Raw genomic sequence first — 19253 nt, forward strand, 5'->3', positions numbered from 1 at the left:
TGAATCCCTGCTCTCCAGCACCTAAATGAGCATTCCAGACACCACCTCCATATGTTATCCAACCTGCTGACATCCTTCTGCTGCCTCGTAGTGCTACTATGCTACCACTATTCTACCCAGGATATTCCTCTTTGTCACCCCTCATAGCTCAGCTGACATTTTCAACTTACCAGATCCTAAAAATCCCTATCAACACTTGACCAAATCCACAGCCAAAATATTCCCGGATCAATGTAGTTAACCTTCACTCCACAGAAGTTTCAGTCCTATCCCAGGGCCCCACCTTTAGCCTTACACCTAAATTTAACCATGCTGAACTTGTCAAAGACATATTTCCATCTCCCAATCCCTGCAATGGAAACACTTCTTTGTGACCAGTGCCTCCTGCCAACCCAATCTCAACATTGAACTCTGCCTTTCCTAGTTCATACCACCATCCAACCATGATACCCCCTCCCCTCACCCCACAGCAACTAACCATCCCCTAGTCAGCTTCCAGGAATTCCTTACATCCAATTTGGCCTCACCATCCTTCCCCTCACGTCCAGGACAGTCATACATAAACTCAAAACAAATACTGATCTAATCATCCTACGTGCAGACAAAGGTTCCACCACTGTTTTTTTGAATCGCAATAACTACCTGGCGAAAAGCCTCTGCCAGTTATCTGACTCCTCCACCTATAGATTCTTCCACAGTGATCCCATCCAGAAGTGCAAAATCGTCTCCATCTGTACTTAGCCTTAGGCCCTACCCAGAGCATCTCTCCTGAATCCATTTAATTCCTCACCCATATGACACACCATACATCCACCTTCTACATGCTTCCACAAACCCAACAATCCTGGACACCCTTTTTTAGCTAATTATTGTACCCCTAATGAAAGCATCTCGGCCCTCATTAACCAACACATCCAACCAAATGCCCGAAATCTAGCTTTCTGTGTCAAAGATACCAACCATTACCTTCACAAACTCTCCATCAAGAATACCCTTTCAGCTAGTGAATCCCTACTCACCACTACTGATTCCAATTCCTTATACACAAACATCCCTTATCCCAATGGCCCTGCCACTGTTGAATACTATACTTTTCCCAACATCCTTCAGACTACAAACCCACTACCTCATTTCTCATGTACAATACTGACATTATCCTAACACACAACAAATTCTACTTTGAAGGGAAGTAAAGAAATCCATGGCACAGCCATGGCCATCCACATGGCACTTTCCTATGCCAACCTGTTTATGGGCTATCTTAGAGGAAACCTTCCTAGACTCCTAAAATCCCAAACCCCTAGTCTGGTTCAGGTTCATCGATGATATCTTCACGATCTGGACTCAAGGCCAACACAATATAACTTAATTCCTTCACAACCCCATATCTTTTCTCCCATTCAGTTCACCTGATCCTCCAATTGCGGGGTCTGGGTGTCGAACCCAGGGCTCCAGATGGCAGAGCTGAAGCATCCACCACGCCGTATTTTGTCAGGAGGCTGAGCAAGTTCAAGATCGTCAAGGGGCAGTGCAGAGTGATACAGCGGTATTCGGTAACATTGCTTTATTCAGCAAATTTACAGTACTCGATGGTGAAGTGTAGCGTCAACATGGTGGCCGCTGATGTCCTGCGAGTACAGCCGGCTCAGCGGACTCCTGGTATGCCGATGCTGCTGCTGTCATCATCAAGGTCACCCGCCAATGGAAGTTGGCTGCCGCTCTCCCGGACACTGTCCGCCGATGCGTTGTGACTTGCGCCACGCTACTACCCATAATTCTGGAGACTGCTACAGCCGCTGGTACTCACTGCCCTCCATACCATTTGGCCTGCTCTGTACAACCATGGAATGAAGATGAATGTACGGGCCACCGCTGCTACCAGGACAGGTCCAAACTCAAACTCACACCCTCTTCGACGCTGTGCCGCAACTTGCCACTAGTGGTGCTTGCTCGCACCCCGGTATGCCAGGTGGGAAGCGAACGTGGCCCATAAACTGGAGTGGAACTGAGCCCCTCCTGGACCCACTGCAGACCACTGTCACTACCCTCTTTCAGGCAGACCATGTGATCTCCAAGTTCCAGGCTGCCGTTCCGTCCCACCCCGGTGTTGTGTCCCCTGGAGGCGGAATATAGCCCAAACAAGTACGTAGAAATAAAGCACAAGTTTATGCTGAATACTTATAACATTGCTGTCAGACTGGCCCCTATTAAGCGTAGACCAGCACAGGTCCGTCCCGGCACTTGACTGACATAGCACACCCTGTCAAACTAAAATTCCCATCTATTTATATTGGTTTCTCCTTCGATTCTGATGTAGTGTCAGACAGAGACAGAAGCTATGACAGGGATAAATTCCCACACGTCAGCCATTTGCGAATCGCCACTCCTGGCTCTGGCCTAGTGCCCTGCCTCATACATCGCAACAGCTTAAAGCAACGCTGCAGTTTCCTGCCTCGTTGTTGCTCCACTCAAAACAAATCATGCGTGCAATACTGCTGCCACAACTCCGCGCCCTTGAGTGCCATGTTTACCTAGCCTGGCCTGCTGGCTGTCATCTGTTACCACACTCTACCAGCGGCCCCAGATTTCATCGCCCGACCGCACCTTCTTTGAATTTTGATAAAATTTCCCTTTCCCTCAACTAGGGCTGACACAAGCGCAGCACTCCTCAACCCAAAGTGCCAACTTCCTGGGTGTTGACCACCTCCTCTCTGACAGCTCCTCCAACAACTCCGTTCACACTAAACCCACCAACCACCAACAGTATCCACATTTCAATGACTGCCATCACCTCCACTACAAAAAATCCCTCCAGTACAGCCTGGCCACCCATATTGCAATTACAAGAACTCCCTTACCCAGTATGCTGAAGATCTCACCAAGGTGTTCACTGAGAGACACTAGCCCCTGATCTAGTCTGCAAAGAGACCTCCATTGCCATTTCTCCACACACTCCCAATCCCCCTGAGAACCAAATACAAAGATATGCCCCATTTGTCACCCTGTAGCATCTTTGACTAGAACAACTGAACCACATTCTTCTTCAGGGTTTTGATTACCTATCACCCTGCCCTGAAATGTGGGACCAAGATTCTTCCTACCTTTCCAAAAGTGGTGTTCCAATGCTCACCCAGCTTCCACAACATTTTAGTATATCCCTGTGCCACTCACAGGCCCACTGCCTTGCCACTGGGATCATATCTGTGTAAGACCCCACTGCAATTCCTGCTCACTCCACCCACACAGTACTTCCTATTTCAGTATTGTCACAGGCCTATCCTACTCCATTAGGGGCGGACCACCTGTGAAAGCGGCCATGTTATGTACCAGCCCTGCTGCGGTCACTGCACTGCTTTTTATAGCGGTATGATGACTGACCAACTGTCCACCAAGATGAATGGCCACTGCCAAACTGTTTTCAATGGCTGCTTCACCACCCAAGCCATCTGGATCCTCCCCTCCACCACCAGCTTTTCAGAATTGTTCAGATGGGAGCTGTCCTTACAAAACATTCTCTATACCTAAAATTATCCCTGCTGCTCTCTACGATATTCTGCTGTCCCCACACCTTCCACCCAACTGTTTCCAGCCCCTCTGTCTTGTCATCTCCTCCCTTTTCATGTCCCCTCACCCTCACTGTACGCTGCCATCTGCCAATGCATCTGCCCATCTTTCTCTTGCCCTGGTCCTCTCATTTTCTGCTCCCTTTTTGTCCCCACCAACCTGCAACACAGTCTTCCAAGTGCTGCTCAAGACCATCTTCTCATGCCTCCATCTAGTGCTTGCATGCTCAACTAGACAGCACTCTTCTCTCCTCCCACCCATACCCTGCTATCCCTCCCCCTTCCCTGGCCCACTCCACATTGCCACTCAATGTGACAGTTTTATTCTAGGTTGAGCAGCTGGAAATGGTCATGTGTGCTTTAGGTGTGATTATTGGTGTGAATGTGTGTGTTTTCTTTTCTGAAATAGGCTTTGGCTGAAAGACAAGTGCGTAACAGACTTTTGTCATGCACATCTGCAACTCAATGTGTCTTCTTTATAGTGAATAGCAATCTATTCTTTTCCTAATAATGTTCTCATTCCAGCCTGGAGTTTCCATTACTTAAAATATTTATGTTTCACGAAGGTTGAATGATAGGTCTCTCTGGACCATAGTACATGCATCAGCCTAATTGTTCTTTTCTGTAAAACAAATATTCTATTCAGGTGTATGTTACTGCATAACCCCACAACTCAGTAGGATAATTAAGAAACTGGCCTACTCTTTTCTTCCATTTCCCACAATGGAAACACTTCTTTGCCACCAATCCCTCCAAAAAAAGCGAACCTGATACCAACTCTCCCAGCTCACACCACAATCCAACCATAATTTTCCTCTACCCCCCCCCCCCTCCCACCTAACCACCCTCTGGGTCACTTACCAGAAATTCCTTACCCTCAACTTAGTCTTACCATCCTTCCCCAGGTCCATTCCCCAGAACACAACCTTTCAGCAGAAGAAAGGACAGTCATACACAACCTCAAAACAAAATCCTGACCTAATCACCCTACCTGGAGACAAAGGTTCCACCACTGTGGTTATGAATCACAGTGCCGACTTTCAGAAGGCCTCCACCAGTTATCTAATTCCTCCAGCTATAAGCTCTGCCAGAGTCGTCCCATCTTAGGTTCAGCATAACCTCCTATCTCTGCTTAAAGTCTTAGGCTTCTACTCTCTTGTCCACATTAAACCCGCCAACCACCAACAGTACCTGCATTTCAATGGCTGTCATCGGCCCCACACCAAAAAATTCCTCCCATATAGCCTGGTCATCTGGCCACCTGGGGATGCCCAATATGCTAAGAGTCTCGCCAAAACCTTCACAGACAAGCAATAGTCCCAAAACCTAGTCCACAAAATGATATCCCATACCATTTCCCCCCACACCCCCCAATTCTTCCACCGTACCCAAGATTCAGCCACAAAGGAGTACTCCCTTCATCACTCAGTACCACCATTGACAGGAAAAATTTGACCACATCCTTAGCTAGGGTTTTGGTTATCTATGATCATACCCTGAGATGAGGTGCATCCTACCCAAGATCCTTCCCACCCCTCCTTAAATGGTGTTCCTTCGCCCACCCAACCTCTGCAATGCCCTAGTCTATCCCTATGTTACTCCCAATCGCAACCACTTGCCAGAAGTATCATATCCCTTTGGAAGTGCAGGTGCAAGGCCTGCCCAATCCAAGCACCCAGCACTTCCTATTCCAGTCCAGACATAGGCTTATCCCTCCCCATAAGAGGCCAGGCCACCTGTGAAAGCAGCCACGCAATATACCAGCTATGCTGCATTCATTGTGTATTTTTTATATCAGTATGACAACCCCCAACTGTCAACCAGGATGTACAACCACTGCCAAACTACGACCAAAAGCAAAGTTGACTCCTTTGTGTCACAACATGTAGGTAAACATACTATGCTTCATTTCAATGACTGCTTCACAACTCAGATCATCGGCTGCTTCACAACTCAGATCATCTGAGTCATCCCCACCACCACCACCTTTTATGAACTGTGCAGGTGGGAGTTACCCTTACAACATATTCTCCGCTCTTGAAATTATGCCGGCCTCAAATTATGGTAACATACTATCCCCACAACCCCATCCAACAGTTTCTATCCCCCCTGTCCTATGACCTCCTCCCTATTCTTGGCTCACACCGTATGGGTGCTGACCTTGGTCAACACATCCACCCACCTTTCCCCTTCCCTGTTCCTCTCATTTTTCATTCCCTGCCCCCTCCCCCTCCCTGCCCCACAGCCTCCCAAAGCTGTGACTTCTGACAGTCTACTTCCTGCGCGCACTGCCAGACAGCACTCTTCTCACCCCCAACCCACACATGCTATCCCTTCCCCTTCCCTGCCCCCTCCAGACTGCTGCTTCCATTATATGTGACAGTTGTATTCTGCTCCAAGCTTTCAGAGATACTTGTCATATGTGCGTGTGGTGCACTTGCTTCTGTGAATGAATGAATGGAGAGAGAGAGAGAGAGAGAGAGAGAGAGAGAGAGAGAGAGAGAGAGAGAGAGAGAGAGAGAGAGGGGGGGGGGGGGGGGAGGGGGGATATATATATATATGTGTGTGTGTGTGTTTTGTAATCTACCCTTCCCTCACATCATTTGCTAATCATCACTGACATCATAATGAACTCTTTTAACAAGCTTTGAGAGGAATAAGATTTACAGTAAACTTTTCACTTATCTTCTTTTTTCAAAGTTGGCTCCAGTTCTTCACGTATAGGGGCTGATTCTTGAAGCTGAAATTTTTGCTATTACAGGTTCTCATGGTTCCAACTGACATAACAACTTCTGAAAGATTTGCCTGAGCAATTAATTTTTATTCTCTCTTACATTTTTCTGTATCACACGGTCTTTACAATTTCTGCTTCAAAACCGAAAATTGCATTATTGCCAAAAAATAAAAACACATCCGAGGCATGCCCACTACTAATCCATTCCGTGGTGCTAACAATATTCCAAAGAATTTACAAATTTTCTTGACAAGTAAATGTCAACCAGTTTATATCATTATTTTATAAATGAATCTAGAAGTAAACATAATAATATCATCAGATTGTGCAGTTAAATAATAGGAATGTTAATTGCGATAGATATTTCGTAATTAAAAAAAAAAAAAAAAAAAAAAAAAAAAAAAAAAAAAAAAAAAAAAGAAGGAAAGAACGTAATTTTAACTGTACATATAGAGCTAGTACATATAACTTGTAACAACGAAAGTAAAGTAATTTCTTTTTGTGGATTATAGCCTGAAATATACCACAGCATGTACAAAATCATGTGAAATTCTTTTAGAAAAACAGCTGAGATAGTATTGACCTGTTTACAAAGTTTTAATTATTTTTGGTATCTAATACTAATGTTGAGGAAAACTAATGTTAGAGAGTGTGCCTTAACAATACCCCTGCACAAAATTTGGAAACAATGTGTTTACAATATTTTGTGACAGACTATAAGGTTTGCCAAACAGTGTACAAACTGATGCCAACAGATAGAACACAGATGTATAGAAGTAATGAGACATAGCATATTACAGAAAACATAAGAAAGATATCTACTATACAAGTCATAATCTATACACATATAAGGGTATGGCATTCAGATTTTCAGATCTATGGAACATTCTGTCCCAGGACAAATGATACAAAGTCAAAACTACAGCATTACAATACTAAACTATAGAAATAGGTGCAGTGACAATGTAAATTACTAGAATTACAAATTGCAAGTTTACATCCATAAAATCACACCTTCAAAACCTTACCAGAAGAATATACTCAATCATAAGTAGAAATATAACACAAAATCAACCAACCACATAAACCAGAGTATTTAAGGATATGTTGACTCACGAAAGGACAAAATAATGAAAAAATATTAGGGCTTATGCTTACAATGTGGGGATTGATCCATGAATCCAAACAACACTGGGCACAAACCAGCATAACATATTTCAACTCAACAAAATGAATAAAGTTCATAATCATGTCAATAGGTTCAATCATATGTAAAGAGTAATTATAAGAAGCATCTAGCCTAAGTCAATAGTTGCACACTCTCCTTGAGTACACATACACAGTCGTGATGACCAGGGGTACCCAAAACAGAGTTTGCCCACAACTCAAGTTCCAGTCAGATCATCTGCGAATTTGCTGTGACCAATACGTAAGTGATATATTATGACTGGTGCTTTGAGAGAAAACTGGAGTCAAATTTGCCACTCATAAGTAGTCTCTCTGATCACTCAGAGTTTGTTGGTAAGGTCAGTATTTTGCCATACAGTGTCCCATGACTTCAAGATATGGTGTCTGAGATGTGACCAAATGTCAGTACGTGGAGCTAATAGCTGTAATATTTCTATTGCAGTTGGGACCATGGCAAGTCCATATACATGTTCTCGGCCTGGAATACTCACACAACTCGTGTACACAGAAAAGTTAAGGACATTTCTGCTCTATGGCGGTCATATAGCACGTCCTGAATGTTAGAGATTGGCATTTTTCATGTTTAACATTGGTCTGTTGCTTGCATTTGTAATGGATCTGGGAGATGTGTTATTTTCTACTGGATTTGTCGATACCAAATTGTAAATGTTTTCATACATTTTTTGTCAGAAATTTTTTTATTTAAATTTCCGTTATTTTATGTTAATTTACTTATATTTCTGAGAGTGAAAGCATATTGATTACTATTAGTAAATGTGACGAAGAATATCAAAGAGACTGATTACAAGTGGAAGCTTGTGTGTTGTGTAAAATGTCTTTGACGCTGGAGACGTCTTTGACTGTAGTCAGTCAGCAGTAGGCAGTGAACTCGTGGTGTGTGTGGATGGTTGAACAATGTGTAGGTCGCCGTCATAATAATTTGGAAGTGAATGAATAATAAAAAAAAAAAATAAAAAATAAAAAAAGAATTATGTTATTACTTTTTCTATATAAGCTTTAAGAAGAAACCACATTTGAAGAAATGGTATTTGAAACACCAAAAAATGAGGCAAACGCATAGAACCAGGACATTTCTGCAGCCAACAAAACTGCATAGTGGAATCATACTTCCACTATACAACTGAAGCCAAGACAATTATCGCCTTGTAAACATTTTACGGAAAAGGTACTGTCACGAAATATGCCAAATGTAAGTAAATAAAAATAAAGACCATATTTCAACTGTGGTCTTCGTGCGGGTTAGCGTATTTCAACTGGGGGCTCAGCCGGGATAGCATATTTCAACTGGGGACTGTAGCCGGGATATTGTGTTCATGTGATCTTCAACAGTGCTACAAAGAAGAAAATTTGTGTGTGTTAATACCAGTTTTTTTTTCAGCACATGTGTTACAGTATGTGTGTTCATCGGAAAGTAAAAGTTTTGGAGAAGAAATGTTTCGGCAAAAAATATGATTTTCGACAGAAGAAAAAATTTCAAGAATTTTGGTCAACAATCACATGGATGGAAAACGTGGATCTGCAACATTAGAAGAGTGTTCCAGATAAGTCACGAAACCCTCGTATTTTGTTACAATAATCTCTTTATCTTGTTTTGTATTGTTGTGTATATTTATTTTTTCTTCACAATGACTTACGAGATTTTCGAGAGTATTGTGCCTCAAGTAGAAAGTAGTAATTTAATAGACTCCGAAAATCAGGACAGGTCAAATGAAACAGAAAGAACCGATCAATTTGATTTAAAAAGTTTTCTTGTAAATTTCACAAAAGAAATTAAACAATCAGTTGACAACAATAAGACTTACTGGGATGAAAAAATTTATAATATTTTGTTGCAAGTCCACCAGTCAATACCCAAGTGGGTGATCTTTCGAACAGAGTTGGCAGTGTTGAGGAAAAAATTGAATCTGTGGAAGCAAAAGTAAATGAAATGGATGCTAACTTGAGCGATGAAATTAATACTGTAAAAAATGAGTTACTGGCAGATAGGGAAAGAAATTTAATTGATTTTAATGAGATAAAAGGGGAAATTAAAAATCTGGATGAAAACACAAAAGTTTTAGTAAAAAATGTAGAACAAAAAACTGAATCGTTTGGTTACTCTAGGAAAAAAAAGTAGAATGCAGTGATTTAGAAAACAAAAAAATCTGTCAAAGAACTTAACGAAAAACTTGAAAGTTTTGACATTGAATTTCAAAGCAAAAATCACAATGTGAACACGTGCAATCTTGTATCCAATATTCCAGTGAAGCAGTTTTCAGTAGATGGACCCTTACATCCTGTTAATTTTATTCAATATTGTAAGGATTGTTTTTTACCTCACTCACCAGATGATACGAAAATTAAATTTGTGAAAAAATTCTTGGAAGGGGAAGCTTTGACTTGGGCAAACCAGATTGTAACTGTGGGAATGACCTTTTCAGAATTTGAATCAAAATTTCTGGAAAAATTTTGGGATGATCTTAAACAAACTAGAATCAAAAGTGAATTTTTGAATGGGAGAAGCTATAGAGAATCAGATGGGAGCATGAAACAATTTTGCAAAAGTGAACTTCAAAAACTTATTCATTTAACAAAACCTTTGGATGACTTGATAAAAATTGATACCTTAAAGAGAAGATTGCCATCAGCAATGCAGTTGACTTTAGTTCATTGTCCTGATAGTAATGTTGAGCAGTTTCTCAATTATATTGAAAAGTTGGATAGGGTAACAACAAGAACACACAGTGGGTTTACTCAGAAAGGTAGTGGTCAAAATTGGGTAAATGATAACTTTCAAAAAAGGGAACAAAACAATTATCATGGTGTCAGTCAAAATTCAGGGGGTTATAACAATTTTCAAAAGAAGGACCATAGTTTTCATCCAAAACAAGAACAACATTTTCGCGATAATAATCAACAAAATAGAGAACACTTTAGGGATCAAAATCACAGAAATTTTGCTAGAGATCAGTACAACAGAAACTACCAACAATCAGGTAATGTTTGGCATAGGAATGGGAACAGAAATGTTGATCAGAATCATTGGCAGAACCACAATCAGCAGTTCAAACAGGTTGTAATTCTGGAAATAAAAAATGAGTAGACGCCCCCTTGAAGGTCCGCAAGGTTGAGGCAGAAGGTGAGCATGATGAAAGGACCAATGGATGTGACAATCATAAACCCAAACATGACAGTTCCAAACCTAAGCTATCACATGAGGTTATTAGTTGTTACTTATTGAAAAAATTTCAAGGGGAAAATAATGATGATATTGATAAAGATAAAATTTTCAGTACACAAGAACATACAATAGATAAAAGTAATTGTGTGATTCATTTAATTTAACAGAGTTTTACACTTGGGTAGAAAAGAACAACACTTTGTCAGATGATGTAATTTGTAGTAGTTCAGAGACGCGTGTGAATGAAAGAGAGAATGCATGCTGTGAGAATGAAAATATTGGTGAAAGGGATCTGGTAACTTTAGAAAGGGGAAATAATATTTTGGGGGATAATTTGAATGTGTATGGCCTGAATATGTATAATGATAATTATGTTTATGATAAAGTTGGTAATGATGGTAAAGGTATTGATGATGATGTTGAGGAAAGGTGTTTCATTAGTTTAAATAGGGAGTTGGGTATATACATGGTTGAAAATGGATTAAATAGTGAGAATATTATAGAAATTCCTAGGGATGTTACCAGGATGAATAAGGCTCACAAGCAGGGTGTATGTGAAAGTGTGAATTTTGATGTTGTTGGTAAAGAATCTGACTACACAAATAATGATGACACATGTATAGCTCCTAGCCTAAGTGAAATTTTTACAGATACTAATGACACACACACACACACACACACACACACACACACACACACACACACACACACACACACATTTCTTATGAATCTATGGCTGAACAGTGAAACTATTTCTTTTGACAAGAACTTCAAAAAAAATGCTTATTCATGTATGTGAAACTAATATGTCATGAGTAGTGGAAAAAGATGAGATATGTTATTTTTGAAAAGCTGAAGGATAAGTACTTCAATAGTATACAATGTGATTTGGATGAAAATTCTTGGCTATTTGAGATAATAGAGAGTACTAATAACAATTTTGTATCTTGTGCAAATTTTATAACTGTGGCAAATAATACATGTAATGATATACCCTATGATTCTGATAAGTATAGGTTTGGGGAACTTGAAAGTGGTTTATTACATGAGGATACAGGTTCTGAGAAAAGTGATCAATTTTGCAGTCCTTATATAAAAGTTCAAATTGGGTCATGGATTGGTAAATGTTTAATTGATACAGGAAGTGAGATCTCAGGAATATCTGAAAGGTTAAGCAAGAAATTGAAAGCGAGGAAAGATTATGTTGAAATGCCAGTTGTTGGGGTAAAGATAGAAGGTGCTACTGGGAAGAGCAGTAAATTAGTAAAAAGCCAGGCTTTAGTGACATTTTTAATTGAAGGCAAGTTGTTCACACATGGATGTTTTGTAATTCAGGAATTTAATGAAGATTTTCTTTTGGGTATGAATTGGATAGTAAAAGTAAATACAGCATTTGATTGGGTTGGAAGAAAACTTTTGATAGAAACTAGTGAAAGGGGATACATTCAGACAAATTTTGTGAACACACTTGGTGATCAGAGTAATGGAAATTTTGACAGTATCAATTTAGTAAAAGAAAATAGATTGGAGAATATTGAAATTCATAGATTTGATACTGATGAAGTTGAATTTGGGAATTTAGTAAATTTGAAAATTTGAGAAACACAAAATTTATCTGGGGTGCAAAAACAACAGTTAGAAAATCTGCTGTGGGAATACAGTGATGTTTTCAGTGACATACCTGGTAGGGTAAAGGGTTATCAGTGTGAGCTTCAGGTGAAACCTCATGAACCATTTTTCATAAAGCCATACAGTATTGCAATATCAAAAAGACCTGCTGCTGAGAAAGAGCTGAAAAAGATGGAATGATGTAATATAATAGAAAGGCGTATCAGGGCATATAATAATCCTCTAGTAGTAGTTTCAAAAAAAGATGGTGTAGTAAGATTGGTTTTGGACTCTAGACACTTAAACAAAATTTTGTTCAGACAGACAGACCATCCCGAAAATACTGATGAGTTACTCTATAAATTTACAGATATAAAATATATGTCAAGTTTGGATCTAACTTTGGGTTTTCGTCAGGTACCACTTTCGGTTAATTCTAGAAAATATACTGCTTTCTTGTACAATGGTAAGAGTTACCAATATTGTGTTGTGCCATTTGGGTTAAATTCTTCTGTTTCCGAATTTATAAGAGCTTTGGATCATGTACTGGGGCAAGAACTTGCATCTAAACTGATAATTTATGTAGATGACATTTTGGTTACAGGGCAAAATTTGGAGGAACACTTTTCAATTTTGAAGTCAGTTTGTGAAAAACTTGGAAAAGGGGGGATGACATTGAAATTAGAGAAATGTAAGTTTGCAGTTTCTGAATTAAAATTTTTTGGTTATGTTGTCACAGACAAGGAAATTTTGGCAGACCCAGAAAAAATTAAAGCAATTTCAGAAATTCCTATTCCTAAAACTAGAAAACAATTAAAGTCGTTCTTTGGGTTATGCAGTTATTACCGAAAACATATAAGTGGTCAGAGTCTGAATGCACCATGTTTAAGTCAGTTGCTTAAGAAAAATACTGTTTGGGTTTGGGATAAAAGTTGTCAGGAAGAGTTTGATAAAATTAAACAAGATTTGAGGAAGCAACACTTATTACACAGATCTGATTTTAATTTACCACTTTGTTTGAATACTGATAGCAGTAATTATGGGCTTGGAGCAGAGTTATTTCAAGAAAGAGTAGAGAATGGAGTTAAGATACAATGTATCATAGCATTTGCAAGCAGAATGTTGCTAAAGCATGAGAAAAATTATACAGTCACAGAGAAGGAACTTTTGGCAATTCACTGGGCTTTTATAAAATTTAGAATTTACCTTATTGGACATAAAACCATAGTATTTTCGGATCACAAAGCTTTGAGTTACTTACAAGAGTGCAAATTATACCACAGTAGATTGACCAGATGGGCAATATTTCTGCAACAGTTTGACTTTGAAATCAAGCACATAAAAGGTTCTGAGAATGTAGTAGCTGATTCACTTTCAAGGTTACCAATTGGAGGAGAAAAGGAGATTTTTGAAAAAGAGGAGGAAAAGCAATTTAAAGTTAGATACCTGAAAGGGGTGGAAAATGAGAAAACAATTAGAGCTATGTGTAACAAAATTAGTAAAAATCAAAATTTAGATCAAAGTTGGAAATTAATCAAAGAATGTTTAGGCAAGAAGGGGTATGAGAAACTTGATAAATTCTACAAATTACATAAGGGGATTTTATTTCGGAGAACAGGTGCAGATTCTGATAAATGGAAACTTTGTTGGCCAGAGGCAGATGCTGAAAAGCTGATCATTTACATACATGAAAGTTTTGGTCATTGTGAGATACAGAAGTGCATTCAAAAGATACAACAAAATGTTTATTTTTACAATATTGGAAAGAAGGTAAGAAAAGAATTGGCAACCTGTGACAAATGTCAGAGAGTTAAAGTGAGCAATCAAAGATGTGGTGGAGAGATGCAAAACATTATTCCGGGACAACCTTTAGATCTATTGCTGTGGACTTATATGGAATGTTACCAATGAGTAAAGGTGGTCACTGTTACATATTTGTTATGGTAGATGTATTTTCAAAATTAATTAAACTATATCCAGCAAAAAAAGCAACTAGCCATGAAATTATAATAAAAACTGAAAGAGATTATTTCGCACAGGTGGGTAAACCAAAAGCTATATTATCAGATAATGGTTCACAGTTCACCTCCAAAATTTGGTAAAAGTTTATTGAAAGATCAAAATTGAAGCATATACTTATATCTGTTTATTCTCCGTCCATCAATCCTGCAGAAAGATATATAAGGGAAACTGGGAGACTTTGTAGAAGCTATTGCAGCCATAAACATCCAACCTGGTTTGAGCACATTCGAAATTTTGAAGATATTATGAATAGCCTACAACATAGTTCCACAGGATTTTCACCATATGAGATAATGTTTAATATCAGACCTCCAAATCTTATATCAGAACTTATTGAATTTTCTAAATGTACACCTTTAACCATGCAAGGGACAGAATTATTGTCAGGGAAACTATGAGGAAACAAGGGAAAATGAGGAATAAAAGACATAACAGTAGGGTAAAATTAACCACTTTCAAAACTGGGTATCTTGTTCTAGTCAAGTCTCATGAAAAATCAAAAATGTTAACTTCAGAAATTAAAAAATTCTTTGATATCTATATTGGGCCTTTTGAAGTCATAGAAAATCCACACCCTAATACGCATCGTTTGGTGTACCCTAAGTCAAAGAAATTATTTGGTCTCAGGAATGTTATCTCTTTGAAACTATATAAACAGAAATCATAATTTCAAAATTTAAATAATCTATTATCATCTAAAACAAAAGTCCTCCACTGAAATATGCTTGTTAGAACAAAACTACCTGTACAACCAAGTATGTATATTTGCATGTATAAATTAATAATTTGAAGTCACATGTTAATAGAAACTGATGAAAAAACACTGTTGTAACAAAGAATGAGAGAAAGATTTATTTTTACTTTTTTACAAAAAAAAAAAAAGTCTCCATAGTGAGCATTTCTGAATTTTTCTAATTTTTGGAAGCTTAGTCTTCCCTGTGGGTGAAGGCATGCATGTGAGGACAAGCATGCAAAGGTATAAGTTTCAGAACCAATTTTAGATAAAGCCTCATGACATATGAGCAATTTATTGTTCTTTATACTGATGTTGTGGGGAGCGGAAGTACTCTTCACAAGAATGCGATTTGTAGTAATATTGTAGTAGAGAGGCAAGTGTACATAAATAATTGGTTTAAAAAAAGATAATACTGATGTATCTTTAGCTGTACTAAAAGAAGAAAAAATACAAAATAAAAAAACATGAGTAAAAAATATAAAAAAATTTTAAAAAGGAAAAAGCATAAGCAAAAAATGTACAAAACAAAAAAACCATGAGTAAAAAAGATCAAAAACAAAAATCAGAAGTAATATATATATATGGTACAATAAAAATGATACTGGACACATATAGTGTAGTGTTTTTTTATATTTGCATTTTATATATTAAAAACAAAGATTCCAAGACTTACCAAGCGGGAAAGCGCCGGTAGGCAGGCACAATAAATAAAACACACACACAGATTTTCTAGCTTTCGCAACCGACGGTTGCTGCTTCAGGAAAGAGGGAAGGAGAGGGAAAGACGAAAGGATGTGGGTTTTAAGGGAGAGGGTAAGGAGTCATTCCAATCCCAGGAGCGGAAAGACTTACCTTAGGGGGAAAAAAGAACAGGTGTACACTCGCACACACACACATATCCATCCGCACATACACAGACACAATCAGACATTTGTAAAGGCAAAGGCAGATTCACAGTAGCCGTATAGGAATTAAGAAAGTAGTCTACATATACATCTATACTCCACAAGTTGGCTTGGGGTACTCTTAGTACTGCTACCTGATCCTACTTCCTCATTCCGTTCCTGAATGGCACATGGGAAAATGACTGTTGTTTAATCTCCATTTGAGCTCTAATTGCTTAGATTTCCTCTTTGTGATCATTACACGAGACCTGTGAGGGAGGAAGTAACATGTCACCCGACTCTTCCTGGAACTCACACTGTCAGTACACCTCTCCGGTTACAAGGGTAGGAGCCAGAGGGTAGGGAAGGTGGTTGCCCCTGGTGTAAAACCTGTCCTATGCACCCTCCCACCACCACCTACTCCAGTCCTGTAACCCGGAAGGTGTACACGATCAAAGGCAGAGCCACGTGTGAAAGCACCACGTGATTTACCAACTGACCTGCCTACACTGTGACGCTTTCTATGTGGGAATGACCAGCAACAAACTGTCCATTCGCATGAATGGACACAGGCAGACAGTGTTTGTTGGTAATGAGGATCACCCTGTGGCTAAACATGCCTTGGTGCACGGCCAGCACATCTTGGCACAGTGTTACACCGTCCGGGTTATCTGGATACTTCCCACCAACATCAACCTATCCAAACTACGGAGATGGGAACTTGCCCTTCAATATATCGTCTCCTCTCGTTATCCACCAGACCTCAATCTCCGCTAATTTCAAATTGCCGCCACTCATACCTCACCTGTCATTCAACATCATCTTTGCCTCCACACTTCCGCCTCGACTTACATCTCTGCCCAAACTCTTTGCCTTTAAATATGTCTGCTTGTGTCTGTGTATATATGGATGGATGGATGTGTGTGTGTGTGTGTGTGTGTGTGTGTGTGTGTGTGTGTGTGTGTGTGTGTGGGCGCGCGCGCGCAAGTATATACCTATCCTTTTTTCCCCTAAGGTAAGTCTTTCCACTCCCGGGATTGGAATGACTCCTTACCCTCTCCCTTAAAACCCACATCCTTTCATCTTTCCTTTTCCTACCCTGTTTCCTGACGAAGCAGCCGCCGGTTGCGAAAGCTCGCAATTTTGTGTGTGTGTGTTATTTTATTGTGCCTGTCTACCGGCGCTTTCCCGCTTGGTAAGTCTTTGAATCTTTGTTTTTAATATATTTTTCCCATGTGGAAGTTCCTTACTATTTTAGTCTCCATACTATGTTTTTTGTGCTAAGGATGTGCTGGTCTGTTTTCGCAGAATTTTCCAAATTTGTAATGTGTTTCAGCTTTGATCATGGTTGTTTCGTGTTTGACAGATCTGGACAAAAAGTTCTCAATTCCCCCTGTAAGTAAACATATATCCCTTGCCCTTTTTGCATCATTCACATAACAATTTAAAACAGTTGTTTAGGCACATGCAAGACACTGCTATCCATGAATTACCAGAAAAACTCAGTTGGCTGCTATCTGAGTCCACTAGAAGACTGATAATTTATCATTATAGTTGCAGTTCATGTCCCAAATAATTTTATATAGTCATACCATCTTTGTGTTTCCATAAATCTTCTGGATGGTGGTGATGTATGTTCGGTTGCTACCAGAATTAACTGTCAACTGCAGCAATATTGGAATCTCCACTGCCAAATTGTGTGTTTCACTCCACTGATTCATAACTTGTACAATAAGCATCACTATGAAAGTGTCAATTAACTAAATCATTTCACATTAACATCATTCACTAGTTTCTTACCCACCCAAATAAGAATAAAATCGAAAAGCATTGCTATTTTTACATATCTGCAAACTAGAACAATTTTACATAATGATAGTCAATCCAGAAATTGATAATTTCTATGTCATCCAGCTTCCCTTAAAAATAAATATCACATTTACTTTATTCTTCCAGGCACCTACCTACAAATCCTGTAAACTGCACAGCTTTTCCAGAAACATCTTTGGCAAATTGGACACCCCTTGTCATGCCAGGACTAACTGGTCGTGGCTGTGCTACAGGCTGAATATGTGATACTAGAGCAGGTGTTCCACGCTGTGTTATCAAGTTTGCTGCCTTACTTGCTCCCCACACTAATCCATTTGACACATACTTGGCACCTAAAAATGTGATAACAAAAAATTTTAAAATTACATTCTGCTCTAGATAAAAACTGCTCTACACTGAGGATAAGGTACATTGTGAGCAGGTGCAAATATCATGTTAATTCTTCCTATAAAAATTTCATCAAAGTATATACAAAAAATTAAGATACTTGTGTTGATGCGATATTTATATAAAATAGCTATGATCATGATAAGTTATAAAACATTTTGTCAACAGTTTATAAATGAAAGTTAAGAAAATCATTCTCCATTGTAGTTCTACTCTTCTTGATATATCTCGACATGCAAAATTTTTCGTCCATCACATATGCATAAAAATAGTTCTAATTTGTATATAATATAAGATTTTATATCCACACTGCTTATAATGTTATCTACATTTATTTACGTACGTATTTGTTTATACCCTCAAATTATATGGAGCATCCAAGCTGAAGCTACACAATTGTAAAACATGTCATTACATATGCAAGAAGTAAAATATTTACCAAAGAAATTAAATATGAAAGCAAGAGATCAACCATCAAATTATCAACAGAAACTTTGCACCATTTTATCTACATCTTTATCTAATTTATACTCTGTAAACCACTATGCAGTGCATGGCAGCAAGTACATCCCACTGTACCAGTTGTTACATCTTTTTGCTATTCCATTCACTTATGGACTGCAGGAAGAGTGACTGCTTAAACGGCCCTTCTGCATGCTACAGTTAGTCTATTCTTGACTTTGTGATCACTACGGGAGTGATACGCAGGGAGTTGTACTACGTTCCTAAGTTCATCATTTAAAGTTGATTCTAGAAACTTTCTAAGTAAACTGCACTTGAATCACCTGTATACCTACAGACATGTAGGCTTAGATTCAAGAGGAACAAAGAATCAAAGAATGAGCTCACAATAGAGGTTGCTGTTCAGAAGTGTACACCTTTGCACATAGGTGTTATCAGAATCTGTTGTTGGGTAACATCCAATAATCTTTAACTCTACATTGTTCATTGTAACATGTTTGGAACCTTCTTGGCATGTTGGCTACTATTTGGTTGAGATAGGGCTGCTCAAGCCTGTCCCACTCTTTGGTGGTAACCCTTCTTAGGTCATCCTATATGTGAAAGACTTCCTGCAAATTTCATTGGTCCCAAGCATGCTCAGTCAGAATAACGTCAGTTG

At 39.0% G+C, this 19253-nt stretch overlaps 1 protein-coding gene across 1 annotated transcript in view; it reads right to left on the reverse strand.

Annotated features, from left to right (window-relative positions):
- The window catches only part of LOC126354189 (protein spartin), an 86755-nt gene that overhangs the window by 30010 nt on the left and 37492 nt on the right, over positions 1-19253 (reverse strand). Inside the window, exon 6 of the mRNA XM_050003640.1 lies at positions 17881-18078. Within this exon, the coding sequence (XP_049859597.1) occupies positions 17881-18078 (198 nt within the window). The remainder of the gene's footprint in view (positions 1-17880; positions 18079-19253) is intronic.

Source organism: Schistocerca gregaria, chromosome 3 (assembly GCF_023897955.1).
Source record: "Schistocerca gregaria isolate iqSchGreg1 chromosome 3, iqSchGreg1.2, whole genome shotgun sequence".
Lineage (NCBI taxonomy): Eukaryota > Metazoa > Arthropoda > Insecta > Orthoptera > Acrididae > Schistocerca > Schistocerca gregaria.